Consider the following 21,651-nt stretch of genomic DNA (forward strand, 5'->3'; position numbering starts at 1 on the left):
TTTTTTGTTACCAGGGATTGAACCCAGGGGCGCTTAACCACTGAGCCACATCCCCAACCCTTTTAAAAAATATCTTATTTGGAGACAGGGACTCAGTTCCTTAGGGCCTGGCTAAGTTTCTGAGCTTGGCTTTGAACTCGCAGTCCTCTTGCCTCGGCCTTCTGAGCCACTGTGATTACAGGTGTATTCCATAGCTCCCCACAAGGTTTATATTTTCATTGTTTGATTAAGGAAAAGCAATTTACAAAACGCATGCTATCGAGTCCTGGCTCTCCTAAGTAATTGTGTGACTTTTGAATAAATTACTTAACCCTTTCTGTTCCTCTCTTCTCTCATCCTAAAATCTTGAGTTTGAATTGTTCCAGAGGTTCTATCTAGTTCTAAAATCTGTAAGAATGGCAGAGTGAAAGTATGTGTCTCCAGAAACAAAACTACTTGTTTTGTGGATAATTTAATACAAGTATTTCTTCAGAATAGTTTTTTTGGGGGGGGAGAGGATATTGAGGATTGAACCCAAGGTTGTTCTACATTCCCACAACCTCTTTGTTTTTTTTGTTTTTTTGAGAGAGAGAAAGAGAGAATCTTTTTTAATATTTATTTTGCAGTTTTCGGTGGACACAACATCTTTGTTTGTATGTGGTGCCGAGGATCGGTCCTGGGCCGCAAGCATGCCAGGCGAGTGCGCTACCGCTTGAGCCACATCCCCGGCTCCCCCTCTTTGTTTTTTTAAAGAGTTCTCATTAAGTTGCCCAGACTGGCCTTGAACTGGTGATCATCCTGCCTTAGACTCTAAAGTAGCTGGGATTATAGTCATATACCAGTACCCCCAGCTAGAAAAGAATTTCTTTAGAGATGCTTTTCCTAAAGATCTTTTAACCTGCTTAGTAACTATGAAGTTTGCTCCGGATAGGAAGAAAACAATTTTAACTACTATATTATTTTCTAGTTGTGGTCTACTTACAGACATTCTTTTGTAGTATTGTTTAAAAAGCTCTGTGACTTAAACCAGCTGATAGATGTATTTATTTGAAGCCCTATTTGTATATATTTCATTTGCATTCAGAAATTACATACAGCCCATCAGTTCCATAAAATAAACATATAGAATCTTAAAGCCAGTGTGTTTGTATTTTTTAAATTGTTCTTTTTTGTAGGAATGATCCACAAACGTGGCTAGTTGTTAAACCTACCTGAGAATTTTTAAGATTTCAGACTTCTAGGTCTATTCTGGAGATCCTAATTCAGTAATCTGGTTTGAAATTTTAGAATCTTTATTTTTAAAAAAGTTGTTTGATTTTCATCATCCTTGAGATATGAGAACCATGGCTTTGAATGTTTTTATGAAATGTATTCCTTGATGGCAATAACAGATTTTTTAGACACTCAATCGTAAGATATAACATTATCATTTATCTTGCTTTCCAACTCTTTCTTCCAAGTACATATTCCTCATTTTATCAGTGTATATAAATATGGTAATTAGCTAAGCACTTCTGAGTTCCTGTTGCTTGCTACCGTAATAATAGGTGCAAAACATGAAACAGATTATGATACCCCCTTGCTTTAAAAAACAATGCTTTTAGTTTATTAATGCTTGCAGTAATACTTACTAGAATCAGTGGTATATTTCAAGAGTGGTTGATATTGATCCCCCAGATACTCCCAGTGTGGTAGATAATCTAGCCATGTGATTATATATGTCATAACTGTTAGTATTGTAATGCTGAATTTCAGTGGTATAATCACTATACAGTTACAGTATTGAAACCATTCTTCCATTTTATACAGAGAATTTTGGAGGAGATTTTGCTTCTGTTTTCGCTGAATTATGTTAGTAAATTGTGTTTATTTTAAAATAGCTCAACTTGTATCTTTTAGTATTTGTCAACAGTTCCTATGTAGTTTTCTTTTGCCAAGACACTTAACGTTTTTAAAAAAATCCTAATTCTTTAAGTTATGTGGAATGTTTTAAAAGGAAAGAGTCAGATTTGTAACAAGAACATTTCATATGATACATGTAGTAAGGATAAGTAATGCATATTTGTAAATGCTTGTGTAAAATAAACCTTTTATTATATGAGTTCTCAGAGTTCAAGATATTTCTGAATTTCTTAAAGGCTTTTAAAGAAAAACTCAAGCCTTTTGTTAGTAACAGTTTTCATTTGGTACAAAATGCATGTTACATTTATAACATTATTTAATATCTCACAGTGACTATTCAATTTTTAACATTGGTGAAGTGTGTTTTACCCATTTTACAGGTAAAGAAACTGAATTACACAGTGATTAATTATCACACTGTTTTATCACTTAGATAAACTTAATATTAGAGTTCTCCCAAGGATTCCCTCTTTAATAAATAGGTCTTTGGAAGGATAGTCTTTTTTTCTAGTTTTCCACTAACATTCCTAGTTTATTCCTGGTATCCCCTCATCCTATCTGATTAATTTTCACTCTTATTTTCAAAGGTGTCTCTAGTTGATGAATCAGATGACTCCTCATCTGAACAAAAAGGCATATTGGTTTAGTCTTTAACAGGGAATTATATAGAATGTTAATTTGAGTCTGAAATATATTTGGATCATAATTTTGAAAATTACCTTAATTATTTTTTCTCCTTATGATGTGTTAGCATAGCCAACTATACTAGAGAAAAGGCTTGTGCAGTAAGCATGCTTAATTCAACTTAAAAATAATCTGATGTGGGAGAGGATATGAATAATAGTCATGTGTTCTTCACCAGAGAAATACCTCTAGTCTTCTGACAGCATGGGGATATTTCATTTTTAAAAATGTGAACTGATTTGCCCTTAAGATTAATGCAAAATCTTTACATCTTAAATAGGTTTCAGATGTGTTTAATTATTTTTTATTTTAAAAGTTTCTGTAGTTTGGCGTTTTGCTATATGTAGATTTAAATCACAGAATTAGCCAATTTCTTATCATAAGCCTATAAGAAAAATTTGGTATCTCACTTTGCATATTAGAAGCTTTAGATTTTCAAACATTCTGTTTAATGCTTTTCCTCTCAATCTAGATGAAAATGTGTTATCCTCTCACAATCCCTGTCATCTATTTTAAAACCAAATACAGTTAAAGAGGAAAATTACTTTTTGGTATTGTAGGGGTCAGTTTTAACAGTGCTTTGCCTGCCAAGAACATAGGGCAGTCAGTCAGGCTAGCTGATGCTCGTATTTGAAACATCTGAAATGGCAACCAGATAAAAGGTGTAAAATGTAACCTTAAACTGAGAGTTGTACCCAGAATTCCAGTGTACTGGAAGTGGAGATTGAGGGAATCAATTTTATATTCCTGGTGGGTTACTACCTATACTAAAACTTAAACGGGTATCTTAGCTTTAATGGTGGGGTAAGAAATAGCAAACAGAGCTCCAAATTATCTCTTACCTGAATTAACTTTGTTTTTAGAAATAAGTCTATAGTGGTGTAACTTAGTATGTAGAAAAAAACACTATAGCAGCCCAATTTAAATATTTTTGTGAAAGAAAAATCTGTGTCTCTTTGGTATATGTTCTCTTACATTTGACTTAGGAATGATATAGTTGCCAATTCTTTCTTTTTAGTCAATTTTTGTTTAGATCGTAGCCACAGTGTTGATCCGTATTTTTGAAATTCCCTGGGTAAGAATTATACTACTTCTGCATAATTCTTGTGATTCAAATGGCTTGATAGGACAGAACAATTGAAATTTTGCTCATTAACACTAATTGTGAAACTTCAATTATATCAACCCTGTCATGTTCCTGCTTACTTATCCTTAGTAGTAACATTTTCTTAATAAAAACAATGATATAAAAATGAATTGCTAAATTCTGAGGGAAGTCTTGCTAGGAAAACAATCATTTACCTATGCATGGTGTAACAGGGAATATTGGAATCAGATCAACTTAGATTTGAATTAAGAGCAGAGTTTAACACAGTATATATATATATATATATTGATACAACAAAATGGTCTCCTTTTTGAGAGAGTTTTATGGCCAACTAGCAGGTTTCAGTTCTCAGTCTGTAAGACTGTCCTCATTTCTGATATCAGTTGCAAGCCTGGGGGTTTCCCAAACTATCCTCAGTTTTGATAATTTTCTAGGACTAACAGAAATCACTGAAAACTATTAAAATCATGGTTATTGTTTTTTACAGAGAAGGAATATATATTCAAATCAGCCAAAGAAGAAGCATATAGGACAGTCCAGGCAGAGTACAAAATGTGGAGCTTCTTTTGTCCTCTCCCTATGGAGTCGGGACACATTAATCTCCTGGCATCAGTATATTGAAAGTACATAGGGAACGCCCATAGTGTCCATTTTAGCTGACCCAAAGCCCCAAGAGAAGTCACACGTTGGTCTTTTGGGCATAGTAGACTATCCAATATGACTATGGCCTAATCAAGATGCTCCCAACAGGTTTAACATTCCAAGCGCTCCAGAGAGTATCTCTCAGAGGCCAGATCTTATCTTTGTAAAGGGCTGAAATGCTTTACTCCACATTCCTTCCTGATAAATACTTTTTTTTTGCATTCACCTTACTTACATGAATGTACTTGAAAAAAGTCAGTAATTTTTTTGCAGAAAATAACTCATTATTTTAGTAGTTGCTGTATAACAGAAATGTGGCAGCTTAAAACAACAATCATTATCTACACTTAGTTTTTTTAAAATATAACTTTATTTTATTTATTTGTATGTGGTTCTGGGGATCAAACCCAGGGCCTTGCACATGCGAGGTGAGCACTCTACCGCTGAGCCATAACCCCAGCCCCAACGCTTAGTTTTTGAGAGGCATTTAGGAGCAGCTTAGCTGAGTGATTCTGCCTAAGGATCTTTGAGGTTAACAGTTAACCTTTAAGCCATGGACTTCAGTCTCTACTGGGACTAGAAGATCTACTTCTAATCTCATGTTTTGGCAGTAAGCTTCAGTTACTCACCATGAGGGGTCTCTTCATGGATGCTCATAGTATGACCTTTCCCAGATCTAACTAGTCAACAAGAAAGTGTAGTCAAGGTAGAAACTTTATTGTCCTGTAACCTTATCTTGGAATTGACTGTCACTTATATTGGTATTGGTAGTCTATTGGTGACAGAACAACCTGGTATGGTGTGAGGGGGAATTGACTTACTGTCGCTTATATTGTTATTAGTATTCTACTGGTGACAGAACAACCTGGTATGGTGTGAGGGGGAATTTCATAAAGCATGAATATCAGGAAGCAGCAGTCATTGAGGACCATTTTAGAGTCTGGCTACTATAGTAACTTTGTACTTTTATTAAATAAATATTTATTTAGTGATTTTCACATTTTATATGAATATTGTTCAGTTATATAAAATCATAAATATTGCACATGCCTTATTTGTCATTTGAGTTTACCCCATATTCAAATGGTAGAGTAGGATGAGAGTCGGCCTTTAATCTTTAAAGCCTCTGGCCTTGCAGAAGTCTTAAATAATTTCATCCTTTTTTTTCACTGTAATAATCTGGTATTTCCAAGGTGCTTTCTTTGCTTCTGGTTTTAACTGATGGCTACATATCTAAACCTCTAAGAATTCAGTGTCCCGAGAAAATGTCTCTCAGGCTTTCCTATTGGAAAAGCAGAATTGTTTTCAGTTTCAGAAAGTCCCTTTTCCATTTTTTTCCTTATGTGGAGAGTATTCCACATAATTGAAGTTGCCTTATTTAATCATTGGCTAAATGAGGGTAGTACTATGTACGATTTTCTTTATTTTCTGTGTAATATTTTTTTGTTATTTTGTTTAATAAGGCAGAGTGTCTCAGAGCCATTAAGAATAAAATTAAGGAAAAAAAATCTCTTATGAATAGTTGGAGAATAGGAATGAATACTTAGCATAAAAAAACTTGGAAAAATACGTAAAGAGTTTTTTCTGTTAGAGTATATCTGACAGCAGATTAAATATTTGTTAATGCAATACTGTAGAAGCACGACTTTTAATGAAACAGCTCCCAATAAGGTTTATGTTAGATTAGAATAGTTGGAGATTTTTTTTCTTCCAAATCTTTCAAATCTTTACCAAAATAATGTTAGATGTTCAAGAATTTGCAATGATTTATAATGGTAGAGAAAATGTATTTCATACTTAATATACCCTAATATTAAATATATGCATAATCAAGAGCAATATTTTGATGCAGCATTATTTTCTTCCTTTCTAGAGACAAATGGAATCAAATTGGAAATTTGTGGAAGAACTTCTGAAACAGTCCTTGAGTATTCAGGTATGCAATTAAAATGAGACAATTTGTAGACTTTGATCAATTTTTATAAGTTCTATTTATAAAAATCAAGCAAACAGTTAAAATGATTTCAATAATAATTTAGTTAGGGTTGTGGCTCAGTGATACATTGCTTGCCTAGCATGTGTGAAGCACCACATTAAAAAAAATAAAATAAAGGTCCACTGACAACTAAACAAAATAATAATAATTTAGTTATTAAAAGTGTGAGATAAAATCATTCTGTGCAGTCCATCTCACAGTAGTTCCTTTTAGTGACTGTCCTTTAAAGATTTTTATTTTCAACACTGAAGTTGTCAGTTAAAGGACAAAGATAATCATCCTAGTTGGTGACTTTGACAAAATGTATTCAAAATAAGTGTTAGATGCTTCAGAACTATAAGCCATTCCTTGACTGTGTGATATCAAACTAGAAGACACGATGAAGGAGATAGTTAGTGGCATTGGAAATTCAGCTATATCCTCATCACAGCAGGAAGGTGACTTGCCTTGCTGAGCAATTTGTCTTACAGGCCTGAATCATATTCTAACTGATAAGGTCCTAGTTTCTGAGCACTCATTTCATACCTTATCATTCTTCTTTCTGCAGAGCTGTTAATGTAGTGCTTCATGGCCCAGAGGTCAGACTTGACCTCCTTTTAAAATAGTTTTAAATTTGCTATCACATCTTTAAACATGTTTTATTGTAGCTCTTTAAAGTTTTATAATATAAGTTGTCACTTATGTAAAAGTTTATGGAAAATTATAGTGAAGATTTTAAATTTGGGAAATAAATTAATTTTTTATTTATGAAGATTGTTTAAAACTTGAAGAGGAATGAAGAAGAAATATTTTAATATAATACTGCTTTATATTGTTCTGTACATTTACAATAGACATTTTTGAAAATCATTTTAACTACTTGAAATATTTTTTATCTATTAGCTATTAACTTTTTAAGGTGAAACATAAATACTTTTAGTTTAGATATGCATATTATTTTATTGTGAGCTAAGAATTTTAACTTAGAATGCCAAAACTTTGCCATAAGTAAGTTGTATCAGAAATGGTAGAACCATTATCCTTAGAATCTTTCTCTTAATTTTTACAGTGATAAAAGTTTTGGCTTAGTTATACTTCCTTTTTTAAAAAAAAAAAAAATTCCTATTTCAATTTAATTTGGCTTTTTCTTCACTTTTTGTAAACAATGATTTAGCAACTCAAAAAGTTTTTTATGTATTTTTTATTTCAGAAATATAATCACTAAAGTGGGATTGTGAAATAATAGCTTTAATAGTAATCATTGTCATTTGCATTGGTTAATTATTTAGTCTTTATGCCTTAACATAGCTTAGTTAAAGCCAAGTAAAAAGAATTTCAGTGAAGTCTGGATAGTGTTATCTTTCTGTTACTATATCTGAGCCAGTAACTAGAAGCTTAATTTTTAAAATTAAGTTATTAACTACTTGTATCCTTTAAATTTCCTTCACCTGGACCTCTGTTACCATCATATTTAATAATTTATATACTTCATTTCAGCTGTGACAATGTATGATTTTATGGTTTTGTTCAGCCAGGTTTTAAGTTACACAGTATTTCTTAGGAGGCTATAAAAGTTTATATGTAAGAATCAACAAAGAAACCCATACTGATCCTGCACAATAGGAAACAGAATTTGTCATCATCTCTGTTCTATAGAAAAGTTTGCTTTTTGTCTAAGATGTTGAAAGCCCTCTGTAAACACTTTTAGTTTCTTGAAAATTAATATTTTTTTCCCTTTGGATTTTGACTCCCTATAATTTTGATTTTGATTTTATTTTTCTGGTGCTAGAGAAAAATGTGCTTTGCACATGCTAACTAGTCATGTGTTCTTCCACTGAACTGTGTCCTAATTTTGATTTTAAATAAAAGAAACTCATATTTGCTTAGAATAAGACTTCTTAAGTATAATGTGACACTCACAGTAGGATAAAACTTATTCTGACAATAATGTTCTTTTACAATGTAGTGAGTATTTTAATCATGGAAATTGAAACTGTTTTGAAGATAAATATGTAATTCTTGAAAGAAGGTTAGGTGACCAACCATCCCACTTTGTGTTGGCCTGAGATTTCAGTGCCAAATTCAACAAAGCTCTTAGTAAACCAGGATAAGTCAGTCAGTCACCCTAGATGTAGGGGTACTACCACTAATCCAGGAATCTTTATAAATTTAAGTCTTGCATAAAATCAAAGTGATACCTTTCCTGTGACAGAAGGAGTTATTATAATATTTGGAAAGAAGTGGTCCTCTGGTTCAGTCTAGTATTCCTTCAATGTTGTTGTGTCTTGATTGCATCCAATTATATTCTATAAGTAGTATAGGACTACTTACTGGAGTTCTTGAAACCAATTTTGTGGTTGCAGTAGGTGGTCAAAAAGAATAAATAATATGTTGGGAATAGAGCTATCAGTTTGATTATATCTGTTTTATCCCCATTCAGGTAAATTAAAGTCTGATAATACTCATGTACTTTGACAGGATTTCCAACAGTGAAAAAAGTCCATTTGCTATGGGATGATAGGTTTGTTTAAAAAATATATACCTTCCAAATACACAACAATATTCTAGTAAAATTGATGAACACTCCTATAGTTTTAATTAAGCAAATAATGTTTCAGATCTTTTTTCTAGCAAAAAAGGATCTTCCTGAAGCAGACATTGAGCTTTAGATTAGTAAAAAGCATATATTATTTAATTTTACTTAATTGACAATTACTTACCAATTAGTATACATTCTTTAACTTAATGCTTAGAACAATCTTGAGTAGTGATAGTATTGTTTCCATTTTACACCCTAAGAGACTGAAGTCCGAAGGAGTTGAACAGCTTTCCAGGTTCACCCAGCTATCTAGGAAGTATTGGGATTAGGATTCAAATCTTCATATGCTTACTCCACTGTGAAATCTCAAAGCAATGAACTTGCAGGAATCTTAATAAAACTCCTTTTCTTCATTACTTCTAATTTAACATTTCTTCGATGTTTTGTGTTTCTTAAGTATATTGTGACATCATAGTAGGATAAAACTTATTCTGAAACTGAATAATGTTCTTTTACAATTTAGTGAGTATTTTAATCATGGCAATTGAAATTGTTTTGAAGATAAATATGTAATTCTTGAAAGACGGTCAGGTGACCAACCATACCACTTTGCATTGGCCTGGGATTTCAGTGCCAAATTCAACAAAGCTCCTAGTAAACCAGGATAAGTCAGTCAGTCACCATAGATGTAGGGGTACATGTATATATACAATTAGTAATGTATTTTGGTTTCTATATCTGTTTTGGTCATATTTATGCAAAGCTTCTATTTTCCATGATTATATTGTTGTTTCCTTCTCTGATAAGCGTATGATGGGAAAATAAAAGAAAAGAAGCAATTAGTATACTCAAGTGTTTTCAGATATTCCTTCCAACCATATGTTAGCTTTATTATAATTTTTTAAATAAATTCGAGCTAGCGTATCTGCTATTTCTCCTACTCCTACTCCTGAGTACTGTGTATTCTTGCTTTACCTATGTGAATTTGAAGATGGACAATTCCTTTCTTTAATTTAATTTTAATGCTTTAATTTCTAAAGCATATACATACTTTTTTAAATGGAATTTTTCAAATTAGAGAAAATAGTTGAAAACAGGAATGGTTGAATATATAGAATGTGAAACTGTAAAACATATAACATGCTATCTGTAATTGACTATAGGCTAACAAAGCACATATTTTCTAAGTCACACTCAACTAATTGATTACCTATCCAACCACAGCTGTGGAGAATGGTATTTTTAAACCATTTCTTTTCATTTATATCTGCAGGCACTAGGAAGAAAAGGAGGAAAAATTCATTTCTTTTCTTTTATAAGTAAGAAAATAAATAAAATTGATATCTTGGTATGCCATTTTTAATTTCTTCTTGATTGCATATAGTACAAAGAACATGAGCTCTGGACTCAAAAAGACCTTGTTTCCAATTTTGATCTTGAAATTAAGAAAAGTCTTGATCAAATTTGGTATTGACTAAATATTTGTTTCTTTTTCTTCTGTTTTTGGCATAGAATGAATGTTTTGTCTAACAAAGACTTTAGGGACATAAATCCTAGATCCTAACCAAGTGAGTTTGAGTAAGCTATTTATAAATTATGAATCCCAGCTTTTTTTTCCTTTTGTAAAATGAAGATATTAAAACTGCTGGTATGAAATGTACTTGAACCAACACATGTAAAACATGTCTTATGATGCCGGATACATAGATATCGTTCACTTTTGCTTTTCCCAAATTTCTTTTTTATTGTTTCAGTATGTCTTTGTGGATTTTACATGGTAAAACAAGTTTCAGATGCCAAGTAAAACCCTTCAAAATGAACTTTGATAACCTACTTTTTTATCTTGCAGACATAATAAAATTAGTATGCTTTTTATTCAGTTCAGTAGTATAAATAGAAACCAATATGATCCTAGATCTAGGTTTATGTTTTCACAATAAAATCAGAGAATGTTCATAATGGATAAAATTTTGTCTTTTTTGGTTAAATGAGTTTGTTAGAGAATCCAAATGCTTTCTCTAAACCATACAGCTGATTGGTGAAAAAAAGCACCAGACGTGAGTCTCAGTTTTGTTTATAAATATTTATGGAGGCTCATTGGTAAACCAAGCAAGGTACTAGACCCTGGGGCATTATCATAGCTGCAGCTAGCTCAGCTTGGTGGCAGATAAACATTAAATCTAACAAGTGTTATGATATAAGTATGCAAGAAAGGTCACTGCCTAGTGGAGGATTAGGAACTTTCCTAGAAGTTTTAAAGTTTAAGGTGTCTTAAAGGATGAATAATTAAGAGTGAAGGCCTTATCTAAAGAATCTCCTCATTGTTGTCTTTTCCCCTCGTTTGTGACTCATTCATTGAAACATTTAGTTTCAAGCTCACCACTTTCTTCTATACCCATCTACTATTTTGTTAGTAACCCCAACATTATTGTATATAATCTGCCTACCCTCTCAGTGTCATAATGTCCTTACTCCTAACAGTTTCTTCTGCTTACCTTACCTAGCTCCTTCCATGCTCATGCCCTATAGTTTTTCATTTCTGTTCTATCCCATCATCATCAACATTTTCATTTTTCTGTCCTCTTCTAGGTCCTGACTTTTCTCCTTAAATAATATAGATTACACAAGGCTTTATTTTTTTTAATTGATTTAAAAAAAATTTTTTAGTTGTTTATAGATCTTTATTTTATTTATTTATATGTAATGCTGAGAATCGAATCCAGTGCCTCACACATGTCAGGCAAGTGCTCTGCTGCTAAAGCCCAGCCCCATCCCATAACCCATTTTTTAGTCACTCCATTTTAAACATGTTTAATTAGTTAAGTCTTACTTGTTTTAAACTTGGAAAAGCTTATTCTTTCTCTTCTCTTACCTTCCCCACCCCTACCCATAGCTGAATATTGCTGGAGAAAATAAAATAATCATTCTTACTGACTTGTCTGACTTTAAATTCTTCATTATAAATCTTAAGTGGCAGTCAACATTAGAATGTTTGCTTTTTTGCTCTCCATAATGATTTGTTTCAGAATTTCTTTTTAACACACAATTCAGCACAGGCTCTGGCCCAGTCCATGTAGTTGAATATCATGCCTGCTAAATCACTGAAAGAATAGAAACCAGTCTGATCAGAACTTCTCTTTTTTCCTTCAAATCTCTCAAAATGTCTGCTTTGTACTTAACCTCTCATACTACTTTTCTTTTATATTGAAAATGTAACTGGTTCTATCAAGAACTAATTTCTTTCCCTTTGCTGTGGCTCTTGGTTTTCTCTCCTGTTCAAGGACTTTATCTATAAATATTTTTACTTCCTCAACTCCTGTTATCTCCTTAGCCATCCAAAATTAAGCTTGTCTTTACCATACCCAATTAACTCATCATAGCCATGAATAATTTTTAAAAATTGTTCCAAGGGTTCTTATATCTTTTCATTTTTTAACTTCTCAGCAGCATTCAACCCTGTTCACCACTGTTCTTTTGAAATATTTCTCTTGACTTCCAGAATATCTGATTGTATTCCTGTTTTTATTGTCCACTTGTTTTTGCATATAGAATTTTCTGCATTTGCTCGGTATCTAAATGTTAGAATATCAAATGGTTCTCTGTTCTGGATTCTTTTCTTATTTCTCATCTCTGTTCTTTCCTTAAGTCACTGTATCTAACCTCTTAGCTCTAAAAATTATTAATATGATCTTAACATCCAGATTTATGTCAACAACTCTGACTTTCTCCCTGAGCTCTACATCAGTATGTCGTTTAATATGTCCTAAAATGCCCCGTGATTCTCCCCATGTTCACCTCCCCTAGACTTTGTCATTTTAGGAAACAGTACCATTAACCCATTGTCTTATGCCCAAACTTAGAAGTTTTTCCCAATTAATATCTTTCCTTCATATGACCAGGCCCTCTGAATTTATATACATCTTAATTCTTGGATCCTTTTGCCACTTCTTTTTGATATGGATTTCTTATCCATTCTTTGGGTTTCTAACAAGATGCATTTATGAAACACCTATGTATTAAGTAATTGAACCAAAAGTCAAAAGGAGTAATGTAATTTCCACTATTCAAATATGTTAATGATCTCTAAATTGTTTCAGGAATGTACCTTATGTTAATTTAGGCATTCTTGTCTGAAGATGAGAATGGCTATGATTTGGTGATATATATTCATATTCTTTTTAGCTGCAGGTTATTCAACACACTATTCGGTGATAATGTTCATGTTTCCAGAGCTCATTTACTCCTTCCTAACTTCAGTTTGTTTTTTAGGATGGTATACTAGAAGAACAATTACGGATGTATCTTCAATGTTGTTTGACACTTTGTGATTTCTGGGAACCAAACATTTCTATTGTCACCATTCTATGGGAATATTATAGTAAGAACCTGGTGAGTTACTAGAATATGGGATTTACTCCAGGAATTTGAAGAGTTGGTATGTCATATTTAAGGGAATTTTTTTTTTTTTTTTGAGAACCAGGGATTGATCTTAGGGGCACTCGACCACTGAGCCACATCTCTTACCCTGTTTTGTATTTTATTAGAGACAGGGTCTCACTTTGTTGCTTAGTGCCTCACTAAATTGCTGAGGCTGGCTTTGAACTCGAGATCCTCCTGCCTCCGCCTCCTGAGCCGCTGGGATTACAGGCATGCGCCACCATGCCTGGCCTTGAGAGGATTTTTATGCTTTCATTATGAACAGCTATCAGTTTTTCTTGAAAAGTTAATTTTTGTTTAAAGTAGATTGGAGTAGTTCAAGAGTAGTTTTAACTTTCAAAAAACTTGTTTATAAAGAATTGGCATATACACAACAGCATCTGGTGTCTCTTTCCTCTTGAGACTGTGTATAAACAAAGTGGCTAAAATTAAAGCAGAAAGATTTTTTTCTAATGCTCGTTTTAAAATATTTTCTAATAATAACTGATTGCTTGTGATACATTGAATAAATACTGCTATCTTGAATAAGATACCACTTTAGCACCTAAGTAGTTTATAAGTTAATGGGCGGGTACACACATATTTTGGGGAAAATGTTAAAATGCCAAAGAATACCAGATTTCAAAAGGTCATAATATTTTAAGTTCACTGTGGGGATAAGTAGAATTTTCCAACTATAGAAGAAAACGATCATACAGGCTGAAGGAACAACATGGATAAATGTATGAAGATATGAAAGAACAAGGTCTATTCCTATCATTTTTATAGTTCTGAAAAAATAAGCCTGGAATGACAGTGGAGAAAGATTATAGATAAGAAGAATAAAGATGGTAGTTTTGGGAGACTGGTAGACTATGAAGGATTGTAGTAATTTACAGTTGAGTTCTAGTTTATTCAGGAGACATTGGAAAGCAAGGATGTGACATATTAGGTTATGTATTTGAGAAAGTTTTTGTAAACAAATTGGGTATACATGAATTAGTCCATTGTATTTATATGAGATAATACTGTGGCTTATGAGAATCTTTATATGAGAATTAAAATAAGGGCAATTTTAAAAGGAGAGGATGAGTTTGGAATACAAAAATTTAAAGAGTAATTTTAAAGATTCCATTACCTGTGTTGAAAAAAGAAGAGATTTGGGATGTTGGGGTTTTGTATAAATAGTGAACTTCTCTATTAAGATAGAAAATGATAATGGAAAAATTACCAATAAATGACAGGTTTGGGTTTTATATATAATGGAGCTTATTAAAAGTGAAAAATACCTTTCTTTAAAGAATAATATTAGGCTAGTTGGAGAAAAGACCAAGGCAGAGATGTATAGAGTCTGGAGTACTTTGTGACACAAGAAAGCATAGAAAGTATCAAAATTAAGTTAGAGTCATGTCAAAAGGACATAGGAATTGATTTGAAGAAGCTCCCATTGATCAAAGAATGAAAATTTGAGCTTAAGAAAAAATAATGACTACAATGGACTAAAACATCAAATATGTTTTAAGTTTTCAAGTTCATAATATTTTTAAAATTATTCTGGAAGGTATAGAGTACCTCATTTTGAAAACTATAAATAAAGGAAAATAAAAACTATGTTTTAGCCAAATCAAATTTTGGATCAGCTAATTTAGAATAAATGGTAGGATTATAAAGTCACTATTTTATATGTCTAGTAAAATATGCATATAGACAGTAAACTTTAGTGGCTGCTAAAAATGTTAAAGGCAGGGATCCCTAAAATAAGTAGATTAGGCTGACATCCTCATCAGTCTTAACATTACAGAAAGTCAGAATGTGTGTGTCTCTTTAGTAAACATAATAGGAAGCACTTGGTACTACCAATGAAAGAACCTTGCCAAAAAATTTAATGTGAATGATTTAGCCTCTAGATAACTACACCATTTTACAGAAAACATATAAATATAAAAAATATGTTAAGTGATATAAGGCGGATGCAAGTAGTTAAATCCAGAACATTGGAAATTCTGTCCAACAATTTTCCTGATGTAAAAAATGAATGGTACAACAAGAACATTGGGGAATTTCTGCAGTAAAAGAGTGTTAAGGATTATATCTTATTAGATCTTATTTGTATTCTAATTTGGACAAACCAACTGTTAAAGACACATTTTGTGGATAAGCCAAAATTTGAATATCCTTGATTTTCTATGGTTTTATGGAATTTTTTGGAAGGGAGGTGGTATATGATAATGGTATTGTAATAGAAATATAGTTTTGTGCTTAAGATAATTTAAACTTTTAGTGAGCTAATTGGAATTTGTAGTTTCCCATTTAATGTACTAAGAAATTAATACTTATTATCTGTCTTATTTTACTTTTAGAATAGTTCCTTCAGTATTTCTTGGCTTCCTTTGAAAGGCCTTGTTAATAACAAGACACCTTTGTCTATGCTTGAAATGGTGAAGACTTGCTGTTGTGATAAACAAGATCCTGACCTATATAAATCCAGCAGTAGTTATACAATTTTTCTTTGCATTTTGGCAAAAGTTGTTAAGAGAGCAATGAAGAACAGTGGCCCTCATCCTTGGAAACAAGTCAAAGGAAGGTGAGTGCAGTATCTTTCTTTGTCAGGAATGTTCATTGATATCTTTGGAGAAGTGTTTACAATTTGTATTTTTTAAAGTAAATTGTGATTAAAGTCCTTTTTCACATTTAAAATGTATTTCTTAACATAAGACAACAAAATGTGGAACATTTTGATTTTGTCAGTTGTAATACTGAGGAACAAACTTAAAATCCATAACTTGAAAAGGGTTTCAATTTCTTTTTTTTAATCAGTAATGAGACTATCATGAGTATTGATAGAAAGTTTACTTTAAATGATGAATTTTTGTGAATGAAATAATTTTATTAAAGCAGTTTGTTTATGTTTTACAGAATATATTCTAAATTCCATCAAAAAAGGATGGAAGAATTAACTGAAGTTGGTCTACAGAATTTTTTCAACCTTTTTCTACTGTTAGCAGCTGTTGCAGAGGTAGAAGATGTAGCAAGTCACATTTTAGACCTCCTGAATTTCCTCAAGCCAACCTTTATAAAATCTCAGAGAGCCCTCATTTGGAAGGGTCAGATGGCATTTCTCTTACTGTATGCTCAGAAAAATCTGGATATTGGTGTTTTGGCTGAGAAATTTTCCTGTGACTTTCGAGAAAAAGCAAAGGAATTCTTGGTATCTAAGAATGATGAAATGATACAGAGACATAATCTCTGGACCCTTCTTTCCATATACATTGATGGTGTTCAAGAAGTATTTGAGACCAGCAATTGCTTATGTCCTTCCCATGAAAAACTGCTTAATGATGGATTTGATATGCTTCTACGAGCCTGTCGAGAATCTGAACTTAGGACAGTGTTGAGCTTTCTACAAGCTGTTCTGGCCAGAGTCAGGTATGTTTTTCTGCAGTGTACTAATTGATATCATCATTGTTTTGATTTTTATATTAATTTCTCCTTCAACATACTTAGAAACCAAATATATAAGGAAGTATTTATTCTACTGATATATTGGCAAAAATCATTAGTTTTCAAACTATTTTTTCCAATAGTAGTTCTTAAAAAGAAAGCTCTGCAAAATTAAACTCAGAGCAGTTCTGATATAATTGCAGAGCCATGCTCTTAGACCTCTTTCTTCCCCTACTCCTTCTTGGGAAAGAATATAATTACTGAGAGTTATGTTATCGATATTCTAAATAAGACCGTGAGACCATGAGCTCAAATCTGAGATGGCTTTTATTGAAACATTGAAGCAAATGTAATTTTGTGTCCATAAGGAGGTTTTGGCTCAACTGAACCATTGAAAAAAAAAAGTAAGTTTCTTTAAATTTTTGCTATAAAGTTATAGCTTCAACATCATCAAATTCTTCCTGCTGTATCCATTTGTTTTGAAATGAACATAAGTTTATTCTAACACCAATCATCTATACAAGACTTAGTATTTTCAGATCCACCTAAATTATGCAGATATATGTTCTTAGTGTTAAGACACTACCACTCGGTGTAGTCAGTCACTGCCACTGAAAATTTGTGTAGAAGTTGTATATAGAAATAGGATTTATTTGAAACCATGTCTGAAGTTAACAGACTGCTTCCCTCCTAATATCACATTACAAAAGTAACATCTGTTCTCAGACATTTAGGAGCATAGGAATAAGAAAGGAAAGGAGCATATGGGCCTGTAGAGAAGAAGCAGTCATGGAAACAGTGGCAGAATTTACCACTTTTCTACCTTTTCCATTGAAAGATAAGTTTATTTTAATCCTTCTCAACAATTGTTATTTTATTCTTACATGGTTTTTAAACAAAGACTTATATCTTATACTTTTAATTTAAAATTTTAGTTAAGAATGCTGGGCAATCATTTTTATTTTTGTTAAAATTATTTTTTACATTGTTAATGTAATATTTTTGTGGTAAAATGTTTTTTTGTTTTTTTTTTTAAAAAAGAAGTATAAAGTTACAAACTTTTTTCTCCCACCTTCATTTCTTCATTTTCTTGTTCAGTGGTTCTCAGTTGGGGATGAGTTTGTCCCTTAGAGGACATTTGACAATTTCTGGAGAATTTTTAATTGTTACAAATAGGTGGGTACTACTGGTGTTTAGTGGGTAGAGGTCAGGAATGCTGCCAAAGAATTATCAGCAGGGCTGAGATTGAGAAATACTATTCTAGTTCTACCCTCATAGAAGTAAAATAATTTCTTAGAGAACCTTCCAGACATTTCCCCCTATTTATTTGTATGTTTAACATAAAACAGACAATCTTTTTTCAGAACAACTCCTTTTTTGGCTTAACAATCACACATTTCCTAGACAGCTTTTTATGTTAATTCTTGGAGACCTACTTAATTCTTCTTAATGAATGCTTATTGTTCCATTGTGTAGATGTGCTAAACTTTATTTAAGCAGTCCCCAGTAATAGGAATTTATATTATAATTTACCATTTTGTTTTGTTGTAACACATTTTTATTTAATATCTTTATATGCATCTCTGTGTATGTGTGGAAGTATGTGTAGGTTAATCCCAAGAAAGAATTGGTATGTATAAATTTTAAATGTGAATTGGTATTACCAAACTTCCTACAAAAAATATTGTATCAGTTTTTACTGTTTCTGATAATGTGTGAAATAGCTTCCATTTTCATTCTTTCATCATTGTGTGGAATGTCCTTAGCAAAAATACATTCTAAAATAAGAAAACAGAACTCTGTTAAAAATGTTAGTTGAAACTGTAATAGGAGAAAGAGACCTATTTTGAAGATTGTAGAGGCTTTAAAAATAGAAATATGAAGAAAGCAAAAGAAAAAAAAAGATGATTTTTTTTTCTCTATTTCATGTTTATTCATTGACTTTGGTTTGTTATAAAGCTTCTAACTAGAACTTTTCTTGGTAATTCTTCAAAAGTAGTAACTAGAAACACCAGAATAATTCTTATGTTCCCGAAAGAGTCACATTTTACAAATACTGTCTTCTTTCTTAATTAACACTTCCATTCCTATTTATAGATTTTTTTAAAAATTGAAGTTTGGAGACTTTGTAGCTTACCTAAAATAACAGTTAAATTTCAGAATTGGCTTTCAAACTCAAACCCATTATACAATTGTTGCTTTCTTATGTTGTCTTCTAATAGTTTGTAAGTAATTAAATCTACACTAATCCTATCTCTATACTTTTTTATAAATTGGAAGTAATTGCATGGGTGAAGTATGCAAGCTATTTGCAGACCTGAAACTATTGCTACTATTCATATATTTCTGAGTGGTTTTACCTTTTGTTTTTGCTATTAAAAAAAGATAGTTGCTTATTGGGGGACTTTTGATTACTTTAATTTTTCGAATTTTGCAGATTCCTATTTAATGAATCAGTTGAAAAAATGAATTGAGATGTGGAGACAAGTCACATTTTATATATAGTAATTTGCCTTTGATTTATTAGTACCATTGCAACTATCTAAATTTCACTTAATGCAATACAGAATTTTTTACATTTATTATGAGTTTCTCAAGTGGATCTGGATTGTTTTGTGGGCTTGCTATCTTGAGTAGGGGATTATAGTGAGTACTACTGATCTTCTTATCTAGCCTATGAAAAAAGAGACAGATGTTTATAAATTGTTAACATTTAATGCCTTGTACAAATGTGTAGTTGGTTTTGTTTTATACTGTTCATTGCTTAAAAAAGAATATCCAATCATTTACAACTTCTATTACCAAAATTATAAAACACAGAGAAGTATGAAGTCAGTGTGTAAATAAGAGGGTGTAACAACACACAAGTTTTAATGCTAACATACTTTAGGCACTGTCGTCCTTTATTTCTGAAGCTTGCATATCAATTCGCACACAGATTATCAGTGAGATTGATCACAGTATATAATAAGAGGAACTATGACTTAGTTTCTTTGTCTCCCAACAGCTTTTACCACTTCTAAGGCAGATATGACCAAAACTGACTAGAGTTTTGTTTGGGGTCTTTTGGGGAAAGAACCAGAAATCATGCAGAATTGTTTACCTTAGAAAGAAAGAAGGAGGGAAACCCTTGTCCGGTCCCCTCTCGTCCTGTGGGAACACCCTTGAATAAATCCTACTCTTACACCTCAAAAAAATTAATAAACAATATAAAAGAAAGAAAGAAGAGAGGAGAGGAAACATAAGAAAAAGTTATTTAGGTATTTGATTTCAGAGGTATGTTCCTAATTTCTTAATCCAAAATCTAGAACTTTATTGAAGATCTTTTCATAGTCATCTTTTAAGTGTGCTCTATACTCTTAATACTATGATAAAGATAAAAAACATTTTGAATTGTTAAAAATTAAAGCATGTGGTTTTTTTTTTTTTTTTTCTTTAAAATTGAGAACTGAGCTAAATTCTTTGAATTTTGGTTTAGGTAGGGAAGATAGATTACATAGATTGATGATATTTATTCCTGGCTGCATCCCTGCCAAGGAAAAGAATGAAATACTTTACCTTAACAATCTCTTCTGTTTTCAAAATCAGGTGGGAATAAGGTACCAGACCTTGCATAAATGTGTGTGCAGGGTGTGTGTGTGTGTGTGTGTGTGTGTGTGTTGAACTGGGTAATAGTTTTATAACTGTATGACAGAGAAATTATAGGTGGGAAGGAACTAAGATCACTGATTAAAGAGGAGAAGCAGCTCCCTCTAGGCTGTTAAGAACTAATAACTTCATATGCCACTTTCTGCTAACTGGAGCTGATGGCTCACCAGAGCATTCTTTATTGCTGATTAAGTAGCATTATGAAAATACTGACTTGGTTATGTTAACTAAATGCCTCTGTGTTTAAAACTTCGAATGTCAAGTAGTTTTAGCAGTCATCTTTTTAACATTTCACATTACCTTTCTGGAACACATTTCTAGTTCTCACTTGCTGTTATTTGAGGTTAATATAAAAATGGCAGTCTTTCATTGTGGAGGTTGGTTTAGCCAAAAGCTTTTCTTTAATTATATCCATTTGTGCTGCTATAGTTAAGGGTCTGTCAGCATTTCCATTATAAACCTCTATTTTCAGGGTTTTATAACATAGCTATGAAAATTAGCTCTGGGCAAAAACTTGACATACAAGGCCTCATGAGATCCTCCCTCCCGCCATTTCCCTTTTTCATTTTTACCAATGTAAGGGTGAGTGATTTTAAAATGCCTTTTGGCATCTGCAAATATCATTTGGAGTTTAAAAAGAAACAATAAATTTTCAGGCTTTGTACCTGTTTGTTCTAACACTTAAGGGAGGTTGTGGACTTATGAATTTAAGCCAAATGGTTATTGATCAACTGACATCCTATTTTGTATTAAACAAGAGCCTATTTTCAAAGAAGTCTAAATGCAGTTGAGAACTAGCCTAAAAGGCTAGATGTTGAGACTAAGGCATAGTTCAGAGAGGATGACTACTTTTTTTTTAGAGATGCTGTATATTGAAATACAATGCCTTCAATAAGACTAAGCCTCTTTTCCCAGACTTCGAAATACACATATTTTAAATCCCTTTTTTTTCTTTTCCTGTGAAGTTAGAGGATCACCTATTTGTTATGTATCTGTTTCGGTATTTGAGAGGTCTGTGCATGCATGCACACATGCATAAAATGTCTGTTTATTATTCCCTTCAAATATTCTCTATGCTCAATAGCTTTATTGGCATAGTAGCATTTATTCTAAACAAAGATTTTTCTTTTCTCCTTCCGTTAGTGGAAGAATTGGGGACTGACTAGACAGGAGAGGAGGTAGTACAAGAACAACTATTCTCTGAAGGATCTGCTGTATGTCAAGTAATTTAAATGATATTTAAGGAAAAATAGAATGGATACTCTTTACAGCATGCAAGTTTTTTTCTTCCTTTTGTTATTGAGTGTTAGTACAAAT

At 32.2% G+C, this 21,651-nt stretch overlaps 1 protein-coding gene across 1 annotated transcript in view; it reads left to right on the top strand.

Annotated features, from left to right (window-relative positions):
- The window catches only part of Mms22l (MMS22 like, DNA repair protein), a 112,327-nt gene that overhangs the window by 22,023 nt on the left and 68,653 nt on the right, over positions 1-21,651 (top strand). Inside the window, exons 11-14 of the mRNA XM_076859906.1 lie at positions 6,189-6,251; positions 13,099-13,218; positions 15,606-15,829; positions 16,162-16,671. Coding sequence (XP_076716021.1) covers positions 6,189-6,251; positions 13,099-13,218; positions 15,606-15,829; positions 16,162-16,671 — 917 coding nt within the window. The remainder of the gene's footprint in view (positions 1-6,188; positions 6,252-13,098; positions 13,219-15,605; positions 15,830-16,161; positions 16,672-21,651) is intronic.

This window comes from Callospermophilus lateralis, chromosome 6 (genome assembly GCF_048772815.1).
Source record: "Callospermophilus lateralis isolate mCalLat2 chromosome 6, mCalLat2.hap1, whole genome shotgun sequence".
Taxonomy (NCBI): Eukaryota; Metazoa; Chordata; class Mammalia; order Rodentia; family Sciuridae; genus Callospermophilus; species Callospermophilus lateralis.